Source organism: Lichtheimia ornata (genome assembly GCF_029851405.1).
Source record: "Lichtheimia ornata isolate CBS 291.66 chromosome Unknown scaffold00160, whole genome shotgun sequence".
Classification (NCBI taxonomy): domain Eukaryota; kingdom Fungi; phylum Mucoromycota; class Mucoromycetes; order Mucorales; family Lichtheimiaceae; genus Lichtheimia; species Lichtheimia ornata.
Genome location: NW_026695479.1, coordinates 634 through 23,722, shown reverse-complemented (window position 1 = coordinate 23,722; position 23,089 = coordinate 634). Strand labels below are relative to the sequence as shown.

The window sequence follows — 23,089 nt, the reverse complement described above, 5'->3', positions numbered from 1 at the left end:
CACGCTCGATGTAGCGCAACCGATGTAATCTTGTGTGAGCGTAACTCAACCAAATCAGCTCGGATCAACTTACTTTAATCATGGAAATGAATGTCTAGAGCAGGAGCATTGTCCACCTACAATAGAATGCACAAAAGTTGGGAATGCACAAAAGTGGCTATTAGCTGCCAATGTATGACATAAAGTGAGGGTTGCGTACCTTTCATGCATTGTCCCTGAAGTCCTGACTTTTTAGCTGAGTTACCCATAGAGGTCCTTCTGCATCTTTTGCTCTGCCAGGGTCCACCTACTTGACAATGAATAAAGACCACTTCCCATATAGCATCACGCTTACAAACATAGAGGCGCCTGTATCTCCAAACTTTACAATGAAACGTGGGGTTTTTATTAGAGCAATGGGCTCGGCTTGGCCAACACTACCTTGTGTGAAAGTTTCACGTTCAATGTCGCAAACAGCCCAAAAAATATTTTTTGGTCGTCGTCGTCGAAGAGGTCGACCCCCCGATCCAGTTTGGCTGGTGGCGACATTGCGAAATCTGGGATTGGCCACGATGAACTTCATACTTTGACACAAGATCGCTTTGACTCAGCCGAGCAGGTTCGTTCTCATAAAGACCCCACGTTTGATTGTAAAGTTTAGAGTACAGGCACATGTATGTTTTACCTATGCTGTAAGCGTGATGGAGTTGCTTTTTCCTAATGGATGGTGTCGGCTGCATGAACGGAAAGATGAAGAGCTGAGTGAAATGGCACGCGGTGGTTACACAAGCACGTCCTTGACAGGTTGCTGCATAAATGGATGATGACAATGATTGACTTTTGTGAAGGTATGTAAGTAAACAGCGTCCAATAATGAAGATGTGTCAAAGTACGGTATAGACAATAATGGCTCCATATCACATTTGCATGTAGGAGAAGGTCGAGCTGCATAAACCAATTTGTATATGTAACCAATCCAATGATGATGGGTCACTCATCCTGAAACTCAATGGAGCGATCACTTCATTTTTTTCTCTTCTCAAGGTCATCCCATCTTCCTTATTGTTCTCAAAAGCCATGTACTTCTTGCACAACCGATAACCGGCACACCTTTATTATTCCATCTTCGATAGGATCCAGCATGCTAACCATTATGTGAATCGAGTTGTGTTGCGGCCGAGATAAACAAAGGGGGCTATACTGGTATGATGATGGTGCCCAGCTTAACTTAACCAATGTCTACAAAAGCAATCTTCGATGGGTCACATGTCAACAAAACATTGATCTGGTCGTAAATATAGGAATCATTTAGGGCACTAGAAGCATTGCAAAGAGGTCATTCAATAAGGCCACTCAATAAAAACATCGATTACTAATCGAAAACAAACGCAGTTGGCAATTAGAAAAAGGAAATGGTTGCTTTTAATGCAGTGTTGGCATTGGAGAACAAAGAATGCATGTATGGGTGGATAATGAAATGGAAATGCAAGGAGTATAGTTTACAAAGTTGTCCATCCGCCTACATCAAAGTTGGCTTCGATTTGCCTTGCAACGTATACAGGGATATTGTGTTGGAGCCACAACTTGCGAAGTTCGGCATACCGCTTGAGACTAAGGTACTGAGGTTTACCACGCCTACATCCATCGTATAAGTATATACTCCTATATATCCCATTCACAGAACAAAGAATCAATGCTTACCGTAAACCGAGATCGACCTCGCCATGGGAATCCAGATAGGGTGCATTCATGAACCAGCCGTTGTCATTATGCAAAAGAATAAGCACACAGCGTTTGACCGATAAGAAGATACCAATCTCACCACCACATCTATACACATTAAATTGGATCAGCGTGATGTACATAGTACGCGTTTGCTATCATGGATACTTACTCGAAGCTATGCAAATTGCATTCACCATACTCGCCATCAGCACAGCAAAAGCTTTGCGTGCAAACAAATGTGCCACACAATAAGCAAATAGAAGGGTCGGTTGGAATGGTGCCACATTTTGCGCATATCCTTCGCATGCTCTCGTCAATCAATTGTTCAAATCGGCGCGGGAGAGGGAGTAAATAGAGTGGTGTGGGTGTATCCAAAGCAATGTCAACGAGTCGTGCAGCAGCACTGGTATCCATCGTCGTCATTGTTTCTTGATGCAATTGCAATTCTCTGCTTGATTCTGATACATGTTGCTCGCACCATGCAGCCACCAGCTGGCTATCTAGATCCAATTGAATCAATTCATCAAGGCTTGGGAGGCATAACAAATTCAATAATCGATCGAATTCATTGGTATTGGCGTCTTCCATAGGAGGTCGTCCATTCACAATGTAACCATGTCGTACAATCATCAAAATGAGCGTGCGTCGTAAAAAGGGAAGTGCGAATGACTGGATCAATGCTTGGAATTTGGAAGCGCCCACCATATCGAACACGTGGTTGGCTTCAGTCTCTGAGAAATTCAAATGCTGCATTACAAACATGCAAAAATGCCTGACGTTTGGAGAGGGTGGTGTCTCGTCGCTATCCGTCATGGTTGTCGTTGTGGCCTCATCATCCTCATTCATTGTCTTGAGCTGGTCTTGAACAATGGCCACCACCGTCTTTGTGATTTCAGCCAATAAAAGCACTCTGATCATAGCGTGTGTGTTCATCTTTGTGAAGCGAATGCCGTGAAATGTGAGTTCGGATAAAATCATGAATGGATCATCCTGCAGCAAAGGTGGGTTGTCGCATAAGAGCATCCTGTCATAGCTAAGCCCATGCATTTCAACAAGATCATCAAGGCGCACATCAGGGAATATTTGCCGAAGTCGTGACAATGCATACAAGTGAACACGTGAGTTGACCTGGTTGGGAGTAGGACCCGTCGTTGATGAGGATGCATTCTGCTGGCACATCACATGCGTATAGCCCAAAACGCTATCACAAAGAATTCGTAGTAGCATTCGTGTTTGAGCGGGTATTTGATCAAACAAGGTGTCTGTGTCATCAGGTTGTAAAGCTTCGGGTCGTTTGGATCCACGTGCTGCAATCTCTACGCTGGTGATAGTGTAGCCAACCAAACCCCATAATAAATCAATGCTCTTGACATTGGAAGACATCTCCTGCATCGTCTCATCGTTGCACAATCCTCGATAAATGATCGATAAGACATCAAATAGTCGTGTGTACATTTGTGAGATTGTTGCATAGTTGTCAAAGGTGGTGCCATGCAACAAGTCTCGATCAAATACGTTCCAGCGAGTTTCAGTGAAGGATGTTGTATCCATGGCAGCAGCTGTGGCATCTTGTTGTCCTCCTCCAGTGGCCGAATCACTGCTAAAGATAGGTCCACGAAAACCCAACCAGTCATCAGAAGAGCTTTCACCTTGTACGGTTCGAAGATAGGGAACAACGTAGGTATTGAGAGCTTCCTTCAATTTGCTTCCTCCACTAGTACGTCGTCGTTGTGCTCGATTAATCACTGCCTGCTTGATACGATCCGCACCCGATTGTACTTGAGACTGCAAGAATGATGAATAATCGTTGTCATCATGTTGCTGTATCACTCCTGGGAATTCCTCCTTTCGGCCTTTCCAATAAATGGGGAGAAGAATGTTGCCAAGCGACTTGCACAAAGGACACATGAATTCATTGCGTGTTCGATTCTCGGGTTGATTTCTCGTGAGTTGGGATGAGTGGCGTGAATCGATGGATGTACAATACACTTCAAAGCATTGAATGTGCATAAGATGTCCACAAGTTGATGCGTATAAACCGGTCTTGTGCAATTGAGCGGGCTTCCCTGGGATATGATCAAAGTCGTCGGGAAGAGCTTGTTCATCGGGCCATTCAACATCCAAGCTTCCTTGCATGGAACAGATATGCGATAGCACAGCAGCATCGTGTAGTGATGGCGATTGGCGTAAAATGTCGGATGTTTGAATTAAACCAAGCATGCCATAAGATTCTGATTTCTCATCAACGTCCTCTTGACATACGATACATGTTCCTGTTGGATAGGCACATAATCTTGTAATCGTTCCATCATCAACAGGGTGCTGTGAAGCATCATTGGCGCCATTCAATATCTCGTCATCTTCATCTTCGTCATATAATCCTTCATTTTGTTCCATGAATTGACTCTGTGCTTGCGCGAATTGCGCCATAATCTTCTTTTGCCGTTCGAGTGCTGCCTGCTTTTTCTTTTGGTATTCAGATGCAGCATCACCATTCTCATTCTTGGTCTCTGATACTTTCATACGTCCATTTCTCCAAGTGTGTGTTGCACGTCGTGTACGACCAGGACCATACTCTTCGAGTCGATCAAATATCCAATCCAATTGTGCATGAATCTCCTTGTAATTCTCTTCGTCGTCCCGCAACTGGAAAAGAATATCAAGCAAAGAAAGCTCTTCCGATTGATCTTCGTCGGAAAATGGGAAGTAGTGTGCACACACAAACTCATAAAAGCCTCCACGTTCATTCGTGCTGTTGGTGGGTTGTCGATGATTGCTATCCGTGAGAGCGAGCATAATCAAATACAATGCTTGATCCAAGTTGGTGTCACTTTTATGGCTGCCTCCCAAACGAATGTTCCAAAGCGTGTATGCCATCATCTGTGTGAACACCTTCGATTGCAGAAAATCGCCCAAGAAGGAAAAGGGACCATTTTGTAGCTGTGGCAACCGTGGTGTGACAAAGAACTTGTTGCCATCGTGTTGTTTGTTCCAACGTTCCTTGAGAATGGCTACAGCTTCCTCACGATTGTTGCGGCTGTAATGGTAGAAATATGGGTCGACTTCATTATAGCATTCATCCTTCAATCGATAAGATCCAGCATCGTTGATACCAATGGGTGCTTTATAGTCACCCACTTGAGAAAGCACGTGATCAAAAGCAGCATGTTCATGCAAGCGTTCAGGTATCCTCCTGATCAACTCTGAAAATGTAACAGGGCCAAGGCATAGGTTGTGGATAATCTCTCGCCGGATTCGATGCTCCACTGTCATACCAGTAACATTGGCTTGTTCACTCGCACAAACGATCAAAAGGTTCAAAAGCTCTTCCACCATAAAAGTCGTTTGTGTGGTATCATAGTGAGGATGGCTACGCTCTCCATTAAACCAGTTGTATAATCCAAATCGATCCATCAATGTCACCAAGAGCTTGTCGGCATCAATCGTGGCAAAACCAACTTGCAGCAAAAAGACATCGGCATCATAGGTATTCTCTCGTAAAGATATATCACGATAATGATGTGCCTAATATACATCGTCAAATTGATAAGTTTTACCATCATACAAACTTGCCATCTTTTGAATCTTACCTGATTTCGGATACCATATCCATTCCTCACCCAAACACCTGCTCTGATTTGTGCCGAAAAGGCGATTGTTCGTAGCGGATATTCAAGAATGGGTAATAAAGTATCAGGCGTCACCACTTGGTCATCCGTAGAATTCTTAAAGAGAGTAATGACTTGGGCGAATCGACCAGGGTAGCCAGCCATCTCGATTGTTTGGTCATTCAACACAAAGGCGTGTTCGAGGAAGCATGCAAGCAACCAATGGAGAGGATGATGGAATGAAACAGGCTGTGATAGAATATCATATTCGACGATCTCCAGTGGCTGTTCAATATATGGAGGATGGATCGTATGAAAGACTTGTGAGCTTGCACCTGCAACACCAGGTTGTTGTGTGGTGGGTCGAGGTTGACGTGATTGTGAGTTGTCTTCAGGGACTTGGCGCATATCATCTGGTGATGTATCCCAATCTTGGATCTTTTTCAGGACACTGGTAATGCATCGAATCAGCACACGTGCCATAGCCAATTGATCAGCATCGGTGCTCTTGGGAAGTTTGGCAAAGCATTCGGAAAATTGGCGACAGCATTTGGCGATTTGTAGAGTCACATTGAAGGCGTTGACCCATATCTCGGATTCGTATTCGACGTGCGTATCCTTTTGACATAGTTGTGCATTCATGGATTGAAACATGCTGATCAAATCGAGGAATTGTCGCAAATAAAGAGGGTCTTGTACCAATACAGGCTTGATCATATCCACATTCATGATATAGCGCAGGTCGTGGAACGCATTAAAATAGCGACGTGTTCGAAAAGCGCGAGATTCACAATTGATACGTGAAGGTGATTCTGCTCGCTCCGATGGCAAAAGAAGATAAAGGTGATCGGTCAAAAAGAATGCTGTAAGAGCTGAACAAACAAGACCAAAGAACTCGTATTGATTCACCAATAGATCGGCAACGGATGGCACTGTCAATAATTGCACCGAGAAAAGTATGATGGATATCTCAGGCTCACGATCCTTCAATAAGAATGATTCTGCAAGTCGTGCATAATTCCTTGCAAGCCGTTTTCCTATTCATGGTCATAGGTTAATGTCTTGTATCAATCACAGCTCTCTTGTTGTCATATTACCTAATGTCTTTTTGAAGGTTCGACTCGGTGCAAGGGATGCGATATAGAGCTCTCGTAAAGCTATCCTCATTTCCTTCCATAGCTTGAGATCGTAAAGCATGAAATAGTCGAGCCGAAGCTTCTTTTTGAATTCGAGTTGTATTTGGCTCGCCAATGCCATGGTCGTCTCGCGATCCAACCGTTTGCTGGGATCCATAAGGGTATCAGGCTGCTTGCCTTTTAAGCTGACATTGGCTATGGTATTCTCCCAAGACTGATTTTCCTCGCTGCGTAATTGATGAAACTCTTGGATCATGGAAGCTGGATTCCAATCGATATTGGCGGCATCATATTGACTATCTGCTGTGGATGCTGGATGTGTGCTGGGCGCGTATGTTGTATTGGTGGATTCGTACATTTCAGTGTCCTCTGATATCCCCTTTTCTGTTGTCAACATTGCCGAGTCATCTTTCATGATATTTTCATCATCATCGTCATCATCGCCGGGGTGAACAGATTGCTTTGATGTTGTCGAAACGGAATTCCTTATCTCCCACTCAGCGCATAATTCTTCAGCAACAATGGTTCGTATGATGGCATCACCTCCTGGTACATTGTTGAAAAAGCGAGTATCACCATGGACGAGTTCTTTGAGCCAAAAGATCAAAAGATTGCACACTTTTTCTCGATAAACATCGCGCGTGGATCGAATGGTGACACCAAGATTGATGGCTGCAAGAGGTGCTGCTATCTTCTTAAGCTGATCGACACTTTTGGAAACTGCAATCACTTCACGACCCTAAAGAGAGAGAGAGAGAGAGTAACCTCGCATTAATTTCATCTGTGCACGGTTCATCCAATCTCCATCTCCGCCATCTTACATGATTATGAATCGCATCTACCATCTCCTTGGCGCGTTCCCATTCACACCCAGTGGCCGACATTAAGCACTCCAACACATGAGAAAATGCATGTCCCTCGTCATTCCAAGCCAAGCATACGTATTCTTCCTCATTGCCATCTTGGGACGTTGTTGATGTTGATTGTTCCATAGAAGAACGGGGTCCATCCAAGAATATGAATTCATTGTTTTCCTTATCCATGTCCACATCCTTGTCCTCATCCTGAGAATCATTCGCATCTCGGCTGTCGGTTCTCGTGCTACTGCTGCTGCTGCTCGTATTGTTGGGTAGTGCAATATCTTCAGGTGCAAGTGTCAAGGTATCCAAGACGAAGTCCAATGTCGCAGCAATGGTAGTTCGAATACTCTCGATGATTTTGGCTGGTACCTGATTCATGACATCCTCTTGATCATCCATGCTACCATCACCCATTGACGTGTCGGTATGAATTTTACAATTCAATGGGACCTTCCAGGCTTCGGGATCACCACAATCGCAACAACCACCTGATCCAGGGCTCACCGAGAATAAGACATCATGCCCGTCATGTTGCGTTGCATGAAAACACCGCGAACAAAATACACACGTGTCATCCAATCCACAAGTTCTATATACAAGGTATAAGCTTCCTGCTCATCCTCCTCATCCTAATTGATCCAATTGTACTTTCCTGCATCGGTACACCGGTTCTCCTTTTCGAAATACGTGTCCACATTGCCTCCCACGTTCACTGGATGAATCGATTGGTGGAACAATTGCATTGCTATGCCATACTTGGAGAGTGCCGGATGAATGGGTGGTGGTGGTAGTAGTAGTAGTGTCCATATCATGCTCTTGGTTGCTACTGCTGCTGCTTCGATACTTTAGTTGTTTTTCAATGGCTTGTTGCAATTCTTGAGGACTCGAATAAAAGTACTGTTCCATGAGTGCCGGGTTTTGTTGCCACAATGACTCGTAGCAGTAGCTAAGAATCGCTTTGCATGCATGGTCATCGAACCGATAGTTGAAGAAGAAAGGAGCCTGCCAAAGGTATTGTACGAGGGTCGAGTAGGAGGAACATGACGTGCTCGGGTAAGAAGTCGATGCAGTGGGGTGATGGCTGCTACTGCTGCTACTAGTGTTGTTGTCACCGCCGAGCTGTGGTCCTGAAGGTGCAGATGCCATGAAAGAAGGTAATCTGCTAATGCCACAAGGTCAAAGAAGGAGGTTCGGGTGTTGATTACTGGGATGAATGTAAGACTTGTGCGTGCGTTGAGAAGACGACAGGTGGTACCGTAGCAAAAAGAAATCAAAAATCGAAAATGCGGAATGGCTCAAGGACAATGATTCGGCCCGTTTCCGCCGATGATCAGAGTGATGGCATCACCTACTATCATTCTCTCTTCTTCCTATTAGCTTATTAATCCTACCTTCCTACTGCTCAATCAATTAATCATCAATCATTCCATATTCGATAATAAAGTAGGGTTTACGACATCACACATGAAAATTTTATTGATAGAAGAAGTCTCAATAATCAAATAGGATGGACTTGTTGGTATTGCATCCTCATCTAATGGATCATTGTTTGGCAGCAGATCGCTGTAGTAGTATCATTCGCATACCTTTGACCATGATCTCTTGTTGTTTCCAGATGTCTCTAGAAGCAGCCATCCAAATCCACCTTGGATCCTCCCCATTAGCCTTGTTGGATAGCAAACCATATTAGTGAATCGATCCAATGTAGTAGCAGATGCACATCAATGACATGTGATGATATGATTGGGTTCTACCTTATCAAAAGAGCTATCACAATGACGACAACTACGATGAAAAAGAAAGAGCCTTGGTTTGATTGTCTATGCATCATACGGCAAATGACATGACCAATGAGAGCCGTGTCAATACATATGCATCAACATTTAACAATGACGTCCATATGCTATCAGAGCATCTTCCCCGGCTATAGAAGAGACCCCCCACCAAAAATGAAACTGCATTCATCTTGTGATATGTCGTGGGCCGTGAACGCACACCCTATTCTTCATTCTGCTTCCAACATCTTTATCATTCTCATAAGAAAGCACAGACGCTCACGTTTGTCAATGAGGTATATGGCCGACTGCTACAACAGCTGCTATGATAACCTAGCTCTTTATCCCAATGTAGATGGCCTATCCGTTATGGGAGCAGATCCTATTTCTCACAACCCAAAGTATGATGACGTTTGTCTACATACGAGGGTACATGGTACAAGAACCGAATTAGCTAATTTGGTAGAGGTTAACGATCAATAGCCTGATGCATGATAACTGGATACCCGCTTGTTATGAAAAATGGCAATCCAAAAAGCAAGTAAAGAAAAATGTGAATAACAACGTTTATTGCTTTATCATTGAAGGATAAAAGTTACAATTGTGAAGATGTCATATTGAATAGAGTATTGTTGTTGTGGTGGTGGCGGATGGCGTGTTTCATCGTTTCATCTCCTGAAGGCTGAAGCCAGTCATTGCACACACACGGCAAGTGAATCTATTCCGACGCAGAGATACATTAACCCTCCTGCTTGTTCCAGTTCGTTTCAACTTTCACTATGTCAGGCTACAATCTCATTTGGGCTTTCATTGGATTGGCCGTTCTCTCTGCTCTTGGCTATGTCGTTGTCCCCAAAGGAACCAACCAGACGTAAGTCCTCATCTTGTCAATGCTCTCCCAAGTCCCAAAGAAAGACACTCATCCAATCCTATAAACGCCACAGTGTAATTCGTACCATGATTGTCATGACTATTGCTTGCTGCTATATGACGTAAGTTTGGACGCTATCCATTTTGACTATGGGACATGGTTACCATATCAGCAGTGTTGCTAACGACGAAACGCGCGACTGTTAGTTGGGCTATTACGTATCTTGCACAGTTGCATCCTTTGATTTTCCCGAGAAAGACCAACCTTCGACCACACGTGGAGCACGAGTAAACATACAACACGGCGACAATGCAGTCGATACCATGAATGATTTGATGTGCGTGCCTACTACCGATTATCTGCCAGCTTAGCAACTTCTTCTACCCTCCCCCTGTTATGTTTGAACCCCGTGTGATATACCAAGCAAAGAAAGATCTGGATAGTCAGGACGTATTGAAAGCATAGCATTGTCATTGTATTGTTGATGCATGAACATGAAGGGTTTTAAGGGTGTATATGGGTGTGTTTGATGGGAGAAGGAAGGAAGATTGGATGTCTCAACTATAGGCAAAATGTCATATGGGGCGGGTCTTCTTTATCGGTAGTTTATATTCAAGTATGATACTATACGCTTGTCCAATAGGTTGCTGTCCAGTGATTCCTGCCGTTGCCCGACTGTAGTACAGGGTTGCTATGTAGTATTATTTGACCTTCACTACCGCCACTCTCCTATTGTTTTTTCTCTCACTCATCCTACTACTCCTTTTTGCTTCCTTCCCCTTTTCTTCTCTTGTGTGTAAACGCGCTTGGCGATAACCTAAACACCTTCCTCACCCCCTTCCCTTCGTTGCACCCTGAACTCGCAGGAAGAACCGAGTAGATAACCTGTTTCGACCATTTCGTCTCGATTGCAACCTTCACGATGGGACTCATGGACAAACTCAAGACTCAGCTTGACTTGTGGAAGCTCGATAAATATACCAAGCGTCGTAATGTAGCCATGCCTGAGTTCGAGCCTAAAGGTAGGCTGATTTATACATATACCCACACACATACAATCATATCACATCCATATCTGATATACGTACACACGCTGCTATAGATCGAGATTTTTATCGGCATTACTATCAAGATGGCGTATACCTGCATCAACACCAAAAACCTGCAGCTGGAGTGGAAAAAGTCCATAGAAAGTCAACCATAATGAAGAGAAAAAGTGCTCCAATGATACGGTGTTCAGAAACCTACAATTACTCTTAATCAAGAAAAAACATCATGTAAAAACGCATTGATTTGTTCTCTCATTTCTATTGTGATACAAAGCGGGGCATGGTTGGGCAATTGTTCATGGCAGCATGTATATATGGATACATGTCAATGCTAAAGAAAGAAGCAATAGCGTGGATGGCTTGTGCCATCGAAGCGCGTGTGGGTACCAGACATCTGGATAAGTAGGGTGTACATGTGGCAGCCATGGTGGGTTGTGTTCAGGGTTCTCTTGGGTACCAAAGTCGTCAACGCACACATGGTAACTCCATTGTCCGCTTGAAATTCATAGTAAGCCAGGTAATTGCATGCAGCTTGGGTGACCCTATTGCTAGTCTACTGGTACATGTGGTACATCACTACCATGTTTATCGATGTAGATAGCTAGTAGCGTATTGTAAAGAGGTCCCTCACTCATCAGAACTATAAAACAAGGTTGTAGCTATATCTTCTACTAGTTGAATGTGTAACTCTTCAATCAGCTGCTAATCCAGCGGCTCCTCAATTTATAACTCGGTCCGTTGCCATGCATTTTATTGTGCTTGGCCACGCTTTATTGTAATGTCAAATCGATACCTGATGGCTATTTTGCAAGTTTTATTGTTGGTCTCATCAAAGTATATGAAGGAGCAACTTAAAGTAGATGGTGACAATACTAGTGTAATAGGGGAAGTAAACGGCTATCGTCAAGGCCGAGAATTCGGAGGAGGATGTTATTAATGGGCAGCAACAACAGCGACGAGGATGAGCATCAACAATGGTATCCTTGTCACATGACTTTTCATGTAAGCGTAGTAGAACATGGCATCATTTTAAAATGGCTCATTTGATGGAGTACCACATAATATGATAAGGTAAGCGTCGTACGTCCCATCTACATCATGTAAGAACCCACTCTTATATGCAGAATGATTCAATGGGATGAAGTTGAGGCATCTTACGTAGAGTCGAATGTTTCTATTTGTCTTCTTACTCGGCGATGCATTTCGTGGCGGGTTACAATGGTTGCATGAATATGCGGTACGCAAGAACATCGGGGATTTCTAGCCACCTCTCTATCTTCTTCCCCAACCGACAACACACACACACACACACGCACACACGCACATACACCTATATACCAATGTCCTCAGTAACGCCTACGACCAAAAAGTCCATTTCCAAAGATGAGTGGGAGCAAAGATTGAACAAGGTCAAAATCAACAAGCAGTGAGTACCCTCGCCAATTCCCTTTCTTCCACCTCTCTTTATTGACTCTAATGGGGAAACCATTGCCAGAGATTTGAATCGACTCGTTATGAACTACTTGGTTATTGAAGGATACAAAGATGCAGCAGAGCAATTCAGCTTGGAAAGTGGACTTGAGCCTACTATCGACCTTGAATCTATACAAGAAAGGATGGAGATTCGTCATGCTATTCAGTCTGGAGACGTGGATACAGCTATAGAACTTGTTAATGATGTGAATCCAGAGGTAAGGTATCGCTTGATAAGGTATGTCGTAATCAATACTGAAAATGGGGTAAATAGATTCTCGATGACAACCCAGAGCTCTTTTTCCATTTGCAGCAACAACGATTGATTGAAATGATACGTAAAGGTGAATATCCAGAGGCACTCGAGTTTGCAGCAGAGGAGATGGCGCCTCGTGGAGAAGAACATCCCGAATTCCTTCAAGAACTAGAACGAACGATGGCATTGCTTGCATTTCAAAACATCAATGATTCCCCTGTGGCTGATCTGTTACACCCCAATCAACGACAAAAGACAGCAAGTGAACTTAATGCAGCTATTCTTATTAGTCAATCTCGTGAAAAGGATGCCAAATTACCAATGCTTCTCAAGACGTTAGCGTGGAGCCAAGAGAAATTGGATGAGCGTATGGTGTATCCAAGGATTGAGGATTTTGTTTCTGCTGATTTAGTTGTACGAGATAGCCAGGGCAATGTAGTAGATGATGCTATTGATTCTTCCTCTTCTGCCATTCTGTAAATACAATAATTATGGTTTTTTTGGGGTTCTATCCAATCTGAAACTGTTATGTTACTGAGAACAAAAATCACACGGTTGCTGGCACGCGATCGCATCAAAAAAGGCAATGATTCGTCGGATGTTCACGCATGTACAGTACATCGCGCAGCACACACACCCACACCTGCTGCCATTATCGTGACTCAGCTCCCATTAATTCATTCTTTGCTCTTCCTCCAACTTCTTTTTCTCCTTTTATTCCAATACTCACATACATTCACACAACGAATACAACATCACAATGAATTTTGAGGATATCGTTGACATGGACTGGTTGAACTCCAACACAACTAGTGACAATACACTCTCTCCTGCTTCTATCCAAGATGATCAAATGGCCTCTTTTCCCACTGCCAATTACTGCACTGATAACGCTCTATACGCCTTTTCCGATCCTTCTCTCTTTTGGCCCAACGATCTCTCAACGGCATCAAACGATCTAGGCTTCAAATTCGACTTGCAACAACAACAGCAACAACAATCAGGTCCCATGAGCGGCGTCCCTTCTGATAAGCAAACCACCGTACAGCAGCCAGAATCCAAACTTCCCGAGTTGGTCATGCCAAGCACAGAACACATTAAGCAGCTCATTGAGATCGCCAAGCAACATCTGGCGCTACGTGAACAGCAACAAAAGCTTCAAGTGCAAGGGGAGCCCACTAGTTTCACACCTGGTGCCCTTCCTATCCCTGCCCTGTTTGCCACGAGTGCCACCACTCCTTCTACAACAAGTCTTTCATCCGCCATGCCAAACACAGTGTCTCCAGAATCTCTCATGAAGGGCGTTACAGGGGATATGGATGAAAACATGCACAATGGCAACAACAACAACATGGGTGATAACAAGAAATCATCATCATCCGTTGCTTCTTCTTCTTCTTCCATCAGTGGAACACCACGTGCTGCATCTGTTATTCCTGAAGAGACGATGACATTGGAAGCCTATGCTGAATCCGATGGTATTGATATCAAGAAGCTCACTCCCAAGGAACGTCGACAGCTGCGCAACAAGATCTCGGCACGGAATTTCCGTGTCCGAAGAAAGGGTAAGAAAAGAGAGCGTGGCTGAATAATAGTGATCGATCACTCACACAACTTCTTATCTGATATCAAAAGAATACATCAATACATTGGAAGCTCAAGTGGATGACCATAAGAAACGTGCCGACCAGTTGCAATCACGATTGGATGATGTGGAAAACGAGAACAAACAATTACGACAAGAGGTGGATACTTTGCGTCGTCAAAACCAACTTTTACAGCAACAACAGCAACAAAAACAAGTGGCGAGCACCTCATCATCATCATCATCATCTTCATCATCACCTCGTGTATCATCACCTATTCCCAAGCCCAACCTCAACAAGGACATTAGCATGCTTGGCAGCAAAGCCAGTGACACGTATCGCCAAGACACCCGTATCTTGGTATCGAATGCCGTGATGCCGGTCTGGGATTATCATCGTATCCTGCAGCAACCAAACAAATCCACAGCCCCGACAACCACCACCTTACAGGGCTCACAAGTGATGCAGTGTGCAACCCATATCGTGAATTCATTTGTTCAACTTACCACTGCAGCCGCAGCCTTAGTGCCGGATTCCACAACGACACAAGATAGCAACAACAGTAGCCATGGCAACAAGGACGACCAAGACACCACTGCCACTTCACTTTTACCCTTGTTGCCTGATGATCGTGATTTCACTAGCCGAGACGATAAGCTTTCATTTGCAACAGCAACTCCTTCTTACGCATCATCATCCTATATTGAATACTTGTACGACACGCTCATCATGTCTGCACTGAACAATAATGCCGACAAGTCGTTTTGCTGGTGGGAAGAGCACATTGATGCTTGAACAACTTTTCTCCATTACATCTCTCACATTGACTTTTCAGTAACACACACACCACCTTTTCCATCCATTCATCATTACAACACACACACCTCTCTCTCTCTCTATGCTTCCTTCCCATTTCTCCCTCTCTTTTCCCTCTCTTCCCCCCAAAGCTTTCTCCTTTTGTACATACTATCAGCAGTCATAGGCACCCATGATCCTGAAATAAATATTTTTGCATTAGTATAAAACAATCAAGTCGTCATCACGATAAATGGAATCATTGATTCATAAAGCAGTGGATTGATTTGAAAGAGATTGGGATGCGTTATCAAAAGTCAAAGCTGATACCAGTACTAGATTGCCATTTGTTGCAAAGCCTTACATACTCATCACCGATTATGCAATCTTTGACGTGTTGTATCCTTTAACATGCTGCCGTATAGTTACTTTAGACATATGAAGATAACCTATTTGATGTTTGTGTTACTCGTAAAGAGACAAGCGACATCTCAAGTTGCAATCATTTATATAAAAGATGGCTTTATTATGCATGTAACCATGGCTATTAGAGTAGAGCGTATAGTAAAGAGATAGCTGTTAAGATGAAGAGTATAGATGTAGAAGAGGAGGTGGTGGTGGTGGAGGTGGAGGTCAAATTTTTGTGGCAAAGGGAACACCGAGAGAGGGCTCTCAAAGAGAGGCTAAACGAGAGAGAGACGGGCAGCTCACTTCTTTCGGATCAGCGTTACGCATTTCTTTTTCCTTCCTTTTCCACTTGTCTTGCTCCTGTGCATTGGTCCGAGATTCCCAAGCATTGAAACTTGTAGGGTGCTTTGACTTGCGATTTGCAATATCTTGTATACACGATCGAACTGTTTTCTTTTGCGATTCGTATAGTGAGAGGGAAAAAAGAGACACCCCCGATTGCGTACACCACACACATTCCAAGTATACACAGACAACGCCATACGCTCACGTTCACGGCATTACCTTGTTCACCCATACATACGCGCGCGTTTACTGCACTCCATCCACCCACCTACTATCCATATATAATCAAGCATGTTCTTTTTGGTATGGGATTCGCGTTCTCACTCTTCCTCTCGCGTGTCAATGAAGACTCATCTATGTTGTTTCTTTTCTACAGAAAGAGCTTTCACACACTATCTCGCTTCACCCATCCTTCTTTGGGCCTAATATGCACGCACAGCTCAAGGACAAGTTGTACGCTGACGTGGAAGGAACATGCTCTGGTCGCTTTGGATACATCATCACGGTGGTAGCGCTCCTGAACATCAGCAAAGGAAAAGTATTGCCGGGAACGGGATTGGCAGAGTTCAAAGTGAAATACCAAGCCATTGTATTCAAGCCATACAAGGGTGAAGTGGTGGATGCCGTGGTTACGACCGTTAACAAAGTAGGCATTTCATGGTGATAGGGTATGGTATGGTATAGCTAATCATTGGCACATCTTTAGATGGGCTTCTTTGCAGATGTTGGACCGTTGCAAGTTTTTGTATCGAACCATGCAAGTATTTTCATATCGATATAGCAAGAAATGAGGATGGGGGAAAGAAAAGAGAGGGATCAAGAGGAGGAAATGAGAGGAGCTGACATGGATTTTTTTAATAGCTTATTCCAAATGACATGCAATACGATCCAAATGGTAACCCTCCATGCTACTCATCTGAAGATCAGGTAATTGAGAATGAAGACCAACATACAATGATGCATGATATTGATAAAAGTGACATGTTTGTAGACTATACAGAAGGATGTGCAGGTTCGGATAAAGCTGGTGGGCACGCGTACGGATGCTACCGAGATTGTAAGTATGGGGGATGTTATTTCCTTTTTGAATTTGATCCAAGCGATTGAACGGCTGGTTACAGTTTGCAATTGGGACCATCAAGGAAGATTACCTAGGAGTTATTTCACCATAACAGCAGCAGCGGTCATCATCATGAGTGATGCTCTTTCAATGGGGTCTATCGGTTCATTCTTTTTACATTTCGTCACATACAATCCTCTCCTCGTCGTCTGGTTCTTTTTCATCAATATCCAAAAAATGCATCACCGGGGCAACTTATTACCACCACCAACAACAACAACAACAGCAGATGCCTTTCCTCCGACCTATTTACAGCTTCTGCTCACATTTCAACAAGGAACCTCTCTCTCTTTCTCCATAAATCACAAAAAAAGACAAGATAAAAAAAGAGATTCAGCTCTTGCAGGCATCTCGCCGGCAACATGTGTATACAATTCAGTTTGTTGTTGCTTTTGTATGGATATCATTGAAGGATTGATATAGCAGGGATTGGGGTTTCTATGCGATAGTGAATGAAAGGGAATGTGTGTGTGTGTGCAAAAGTGGATATCGGTTAGCTACTACTAGGGTATTAAGATAATAGGATAGGCATCTCTTAAAACGAATCCTCGCCATCGTCATCATCATCATCACCATCCTCGTCATCGTCATCATCATCCTCATCGTAACCAGGGAATGTCTCATTTTGTGTCCTGACAAACATGTTTCGAGTATACTGGTTCCACATGGCGTCGTCTTCCTCAATCATGTGCTTGGCCAATTTGAATAAGCTTCGTGGTGAAAGATCTTTTAAGCCATAATCACTCTCGGTGGTATACTCAACGGCATACGCAAGTGGTTCACCTGGATGCTCTAATTCCCAACGTGTGATGTTTGCATAGTATTGAGTATAGCCAAGTAAGGTCGGCATGGGTGCTGAGGTTGATGCATTGTATCGATAAACGCGAATCGATGGATAATACACAGGCAAAACGGAGGGTGATACTTGAACGGCAACCAATGAATCGAGGACATCATCATAATCATCATCCAAATTGTTGTCTTTTAAGGGTGCAGCCATAGCCTGATAATTGAGCGATGATGATGGATTTTCTTCAAAACCCATGGACAAATAAAGATCACGGAGCCAGTCAACATAGCGTTCAATATTGCGTGTGATCCTGATTGGGCTGTCGTTGACAATCATATGCTGCTGATTTTGTTGTTGTATATCGTATTCTTGTATCACATCAAGATGATCGGCATCGTAAAGCAAGAAATGATCCATGTTAAGATGACCATAGTGTTGGCTGGTGATGACATCCTTGTACTCGGAAGAAATTCTCAAGTATTCCCGAAAACAGGTTTTACGATAGTCGCGTGGTGAAGGTGGTACATGGCCAATGATTACAACCTGGGTCTTGTCATCTCGTGCTCGTTGCAGCTCTTGCTCCAACCAGATGAGATGATCCCGTGCAGGACCTGATTTTCGGCAGTTTTTGACCCGCTTGTTGCGTTTGAGGAAATACATGCTGTTTAATGATAACACTCGATAGCTTGCTGTGTCAATGGCAAAGTAGCCGCCTTTTTGAAAAGCTTGGCGTTGGCTAGGCGGGATCCATTTGCCCCAAATTTGCTGATAAAAGTGATAGATGCTATCATGGTCCACAGGTCGATTATGGGGATAAACATCATTGTTGCCAAGACATGGGATGATGGTAATATCAGTGTCACCAAATACATCCATCATCATATCCGCAGCAATCTTGTTCAGCTGTAAGACTTGGTTTCGGTTCCGTAAATCCTTGCGATCCCAATCATGCCTATGCATGTAGATGATCATTATTAGCATTTTCCTCTTTATGGTGATGCAAGATGTGTACCTGGAGTTGTCACCTGTCCAAATGACGAAATCAAGCTTATCTTTCCATTCTCGTGCAATCCATTGCAGGGTCTGCTTTGTTAGCTCCACTGGTGCATCACATCTTTTGCCAGGGGCGCCAAGATAGCCAACGCGCTTCATCCTTTCTTTATCATCAGGTCTTGGCTTACGATGACAAGCTGAGCCAACGCTAGCACTAGCAACATAATTTTCATCCATCTAGTACATAGAATGTGTCATTACATACATGCAATAAAGATGTTGTAGTATACCATACTTACATGTGTATCGGTAATGTGCAAAAAGTAGCCATGTCGTCTGGTAGGTGTACGATTGGGTGATGAAGGAATACAACCATCGGGACCACAGCTACCAGCATCATCGGGAATACCACCATGGAAAAGACACCACCAAGTGGTGAAAATGGCAACACACAGCAAAAGCACCCTTGGGAGCATCTGTGTAGCGAAAAAGGAGAAATAAAACCGAGACAATAGAAGAAGGAAAGGAAAATAGAAAGATCCACAATCAACAAGAGTTATTTAAACAGTGACTTTTTAATCCGCCAAACGAGATGTCTGCAAGCATGACCAACGGCCAAAGAAAGTTTAAAGAGAGAGAGCTTTATGTGGATGGTGGGGGGCAATGGATCATGATCCCCGCTGCCGTTGTCGTACCACCGCATGGATGCATCTCTTGCTTACGATTGGAAAATCACGCGGATCCTTAAAGATGATGCTTTGCTATCACCCAAACTGTCAGGCGTTGTTTAGACGCCTTTTTATTTTTTCTCATCATCTTCTCTAGAGAATCCCCGTGACCACAATAAGTTTTGTTTCGAGAGCACGGATACAGTGTAACAACCGCCTGCAGCAAAGTATACTGTTTCCCCCTGCTCACCACCGTATTGGATCCTCAATGTTGATATGTATTATACACAACGTCTCTGTGACATGATGGCTTCGGCTTTCTCATGTCTTTTGATGAACCAAGGGAATGCTGTGCCACCGGTTGTATGTGCGAATTTGGGCAAAACGGGAAGCGGGGTATAGGATGATGAAGGCTTTGGCTGTGGATGTCGATGAACGGTGATAAGCTCGAAAGTGCATCGGCGTATGTATGATGCATAATACATCAATGGGGATGATGCGCGCTTTGTTTACCACGCCAAACCGTTTATGTCATGTCGCACGCTATCCAGCGTGACACCATGTGCTCGACACTATTTAGGCCGCCCAGCCCATCATCATCATCATTTCAAGGAAAATCAAAAAGGGGGTTCTTGGGTAGGTGTATGTTTCACTTTACAAGTTTCCGGCACCACACAAGCCACTCATACAAGTGCTAAAGTTTTTAACGCACAGGGTGCACCTTGATCTTTTCATCCCATCTATTCTTTTTCCTTTCCATTTTATAAACCCGTTGCCATGGCTCCCGTCAAGTCTACCATCACCAAAAAGTCCAAGTTCGTCATTGATTGCTCTGCTCCTGCCAATGACAAGATCTTTGATACTGCTGCATTTGTAAGTTTTAGATGGATGGATGGATGGGTGATGGTGTGAAGATGGATGAATGCTAATAAGACATCATCATCTCTATAGGAAAAGTTCTTGCATGATCGCATCAAGGTCGAAGGTCGCACCAACAACTTGGGTGATGCGATTACCATCTCCCGAAATGATAACAAGGTCATTGTCGTTGCTACCATCCCCTTCTCCAAGCGTTACCTCAAGTACCTTACCAAGAAGTTCTTGAAGAAGAACCAAATCCGCGACTGGTTGCGTGTGATTGCTAGTGATAAGCAGACCTTTGAATTGCGTTACTTCAACATTGCCAATGATGAAGATGATGGCGAGGACGAGGAGTAAGCGTATTGTTTCATCCATGATCCATTTACCATCACCATTTTCTTTGTACATAGCACACCCTTTCCGTTGTAATAATAAATCATGTAATGCTTGCTGGGTGAGATGAGAACGAACCCGCTGGGCAGATATCTATCTTTTGCTCACAAATCACAATCTCTGTGGAATGCATATGAATACGACGTATATGTATAAAGTCATCGGATGATCAGCAATTTTCAAGGTAAGCATATCAAATAGTGTTTATTCAATAAATTTTTTTGATCAACAAGCATATGAAACACGCGTGATGTAATTATATGGTTGATGATGAGTGACATTGATGCTCGCCATGATGACTACAAAAGGTAATCCTCTAATTTACCGGGCCATTTGCATGAACAAAAGTGGTGGTGGTGGTAGCTACGTGTGAGATCAATTAGTGTATCATTGACATGTGGTGATTGTGAAGGGATGTCGTCAAATCAAGTGAATAGGTAATGTCCCATCCCATTAGTAAGGGCTGTGGGCGCCACAGTAACGAGGGTATAGCCACTATCCTGGTGCATATTTGATGTTACACGAATATAAATGAACCGAGAACAAGGGATGCGAACAATTACAAGTCCTCATATCGATAAGCAATGTGGGTGTCCCTTGGTGGTCGTGGTTACTATTCATTAGGAATAGGATGCCGCGGATGATTATCATTATGCATGTTTCTTATATTCTTTTCAGGAGCGGATCAGTGAGTGAATGAAACATGGGCATTTGAAACCAGATGTCCAATCATCAAAGTTGGTACCACCTCTTTAACTTCTTTTGGTGCGGCGAAAAGAAAGTGAAGAAAAAATGGAAGAATATACCGGGGACTCACACACACTGTTGCAATCAATCCACACGTATCTCTCTCTTGTCCCCTTTTGTTGTTGTACTCTCTTTTATTACTTGTCTCTTTTTCTCTTTTATCTACGCGCCAATGCGTCCTTTGGCCGTTCCGACGTCCGTTCTCTTTTTCCTTTTACTTGCAGCTCTTGCAGGTGCCCATGACGACGACGATCAACCTCCTCCACCACCGCCATCACCTTCATCCCCACGAGAAACACTTGTCATGCCTTCCAATGCTGCCCATGTATCAGCAGCTTCTCTCATGGCAGCCGTAGCAGCAACCCCTGCACCTACGCTTGAAGAAGGCCAGTCAACCGACAACGACGACAACGACTATTATTACTATGGCGACTCCACCAAGGAACATAAAGACAAGTCTCGTTCATCAGAAAAACGTACCACAACAACCAATGATGCGGGCGAGACTATTATCGTCAATGTTACAACCGTGGTTGTCTCACCTGATCCTGATCCTGATCCCAACAGAGTCTATCATGGCAGTGGGGACCGTGCCAATCAGCAAGACAAGGGCTCAGAAGGCAATGATGGTGATGTGAATGATCCCAACAGCGATGTGAATGTGACAAAGCAATTAGAAGCAGATCAAGCAGCATTAAAACGCTTGGTGACAATCCTTTCAGTCGTTGGTGGTGTTGGCGCCATTGCCGTTGTCGTTACCATTGTTGTCTTTACTCGAATGCGGATACGAAAACGAAAGCGACGTGAGATGGAACAAGATATCGAGAGCACCGATCTACGAGCATGTTCTTCATCATCACAGCAAAACAATGATGACAATGACAATGATCATAGCAACAACCATGATACGGATCAGCAACCCACATCAACCAACAATGAACAACATCCATCGAGTCATTCGAACGCGCCGGCAGCAGAGAATGATGATAATGATGATGGCAATGAAGGAAGGAGAGATAGGGTGATGACACCTATTCCATCAGCACCACCTGCACATTATTTACCATCAATGGATCAAAACTCCTCATCAGCCTTTGAACGACGGAGGAACATCATATCAATGGCATCGCACACAGCACCAGCCCCCTCAGCCCCATCAGCAAAGGAGTTGGATGCTTTGGTCGATGACGAATCCAATGAACAACATCCAAAATCACCACTCGCAGCAAGTAATAGTAACAGCAACAACAACAATGATCCAACAGGTCCAACCAATGATCATCAACATCAGCAGCACTTACAAAACGCTGGGTCTTGTCCTCATTGCGAACCACCTGAAATACCTCCACCACCTTATATGCCAAGTGCACCGCCATTGTACGCTCTTCCACCCGAACCTTTCATCATCAGAAGCCCATCCATACCACGAAGACGTCATTCACAAGGTTGAAATTTTTACTTTACTCATGCACAACAACCCACTTCATTACTTGTACAGTTTAATACTCTTATTACGTCTCCCCTCCCCTTCATCATCATCATCATCATCATCATCACTACCACCTCTTCTCTTCCCACACATCGCTTATATACCCACCTCTTGTCATTAGTACACTTGTATTTATTCCGCCTTCTCCTCCAAGAGAATACA

General features: G+C 43.8%; 9 protein-coding genes across 9 annotated transcripts; 7 read left to right on the top strand and 2 right to left on the bottom strand.

Moving 5' to 3' along the window:
• Positions 1–1,478: 1,478 nt before the first annotated feature.
• On the bottom strand, positions 1,479–8,454 carry O0I10_012802 (uncharacterized protein; the record flags this gene model as incomplete). Its single annotated transcript, XM_058492689.1, has 7 exons — positions 1,479–1,614; positions 1,681–1,809; positions 1,874–5,229; positions 5,295–6,349; positions 6,410–7,187; positions 7,270–7,897; positions 7,973–8,454. The coding sequence occupies 7 exons, from the start codon at positions 8,452–8,454 to the stop codon at positions 1,479–1,481; spliced, it is 6,564 nt and encodes a 2,187-aa protein (XP_058336553.1).
• Positions 8,455–9,862: 1,408 nt separating this feature from the next.
• On the top strand, positions 9,863–10,245 carry O0I10_012801 (uncharacterized protein; the record flags this gene model as incomplete). Its single annotated transcript, XM_058492688.1, has 3 exons — positions 9,863–9,954; positions 10,028–10,075; positions 10,161–10,245. The coding sequence occupies 3 exons, from the start codon at positions 9,863–9,865 to the stop codon at positions 10,243–10,245; spliced, it is 225 nt and encodes a 74-aa protein (XP_058336552.1).
• A 631-nt stretch (positions 10,246–10,876) lies between these two features.
• On the top strand, positions 10,877–11,214 carry O0I10_012800 (uncharacterized protein; the record flags this gene model as incomplete). The annotated part of the gene is made up of 2 exons (XM_058492687.1): positions 10,877–10,976; positions 11,057–11,214. The coding sequence occupies 2 exons, from the start codon at positions 10,877–10,879 to the stop codon at positions 11,212–11,214; spliced, it is 258 nt and encodes an 85-aa protein (XP_058336551.1).
• A 1,129-nt stretch (positions 11,215–12,343) lies between these two features.
• O0I10_012799 (uncharacterized protein) lies at positions 12,344–13,212 on the top strand (the record flags this gene model as incomplete). The annotated part of the gene is made up of 3 exons (XM_058492686.1): positions 12,344–12,429; positions 12,499–12,694; positions 12,751–13,212. The coding sequence occupies 3 exons, from the start codon at positions 12,344–12,346 to the stop codon at positions 13,210–13,212; spliced, it is 744 nt and encodes a 247-aa protein (XP_058336550.1).
• Positions 13,213–13,492: 280 nt separating this feature from the next.
• On the top strand, positions 13,493–15,113 carry O0I10_012798 (uncharacterized protein; the record flags this gene model as incomplete). The annotated part of the gene is made up of 2 exons (XM_058492685.1): positions 13,493–14,297; positions 14,368–15,113. 2 exons carry the CDS (start codon positions 13,493–13,495, stop codon positions 15,111–15,113), a joined length of 1,551 nt encoding a protein of 516 aa, XP_058336549.1.
• A 1,044-nt stretch (positions 15,114–16,157) lies between these two features.
• On the top strand, positions 16,158–17,038 carry O0I10_012797 (uncharacterized protein; the record flags this gene model as incomplete). Its single annotated transcript, XM_058492684.1, has 6 exons — positions 16,158–16,169; positions 16,243–16,512; positions 16,573–16,623; positions 16,728–16,793; positions 16,858–16,923; positions 16,988–17,038. 6 exons carry the CDS (start codon positions 16,158–16,160, stop codon positions 17,036–17,038), a joined length of 516 nt encoding a protein of 171 aa, XP_058336548.1.
• Positions 17,039–17,521: 483 nt separating this feature from the next.
• Positions 17,522–19,245, bottom strand: O0I10_012796 (uncharacterized protein; the record flags this gene model as incomplete). The annotated part of the gene is made up of 3 exons (XM_058492683.1): positions 17,522–18,728; positions 18,789–19,006; positions 19,069–19,245. The coding sequence occupies 3 exons, from the start codon at positions 19,243–19,245 to the stop codon at positions 17,522–17,524; spliced, it is 1,602 nt and encodes a 533-aa protein (XP_058336547.1).
• Positions 19,246–20,214: 969 nt separating this feature from the next.
• On the top strand, positions 20,215–20,655 carry O0I10_012795 (uncharacterized protein; the record flags this gene model as incomplete). Its single annotated transcript, XM_058492682.1, has 2 exons — positions 20,215–20,310; positions 20,389–20,655. 2 exons carry the CDS (start codon positions 20,215–20,217, stop codon positions 20,653–20,655), a joined length of 363 nt encoding a protein of 120 aa, XP_058336546.1.
• Positions 20,656–21,610: 955 nt separating this feature from the next.
• O0I10_012794 (uncharacterized protein) lies at positions 21,611–22,888 on the top strand (the record flags this gene model as incomplete). Its single annotated transcript, XM_058492681.1, has 1 exon — positions 21,611–22,888. The coding sequence occupies one exon, from the start codon at positions 21,611–21,613 to the stop codon at positions 22,886–22,888; it is 1,278 nt and encodes a 425-aa protein (XP_058336545.1).
• Between the last annotated feature and the right edge of the window lie 201 nt (positions 22,889–23,089).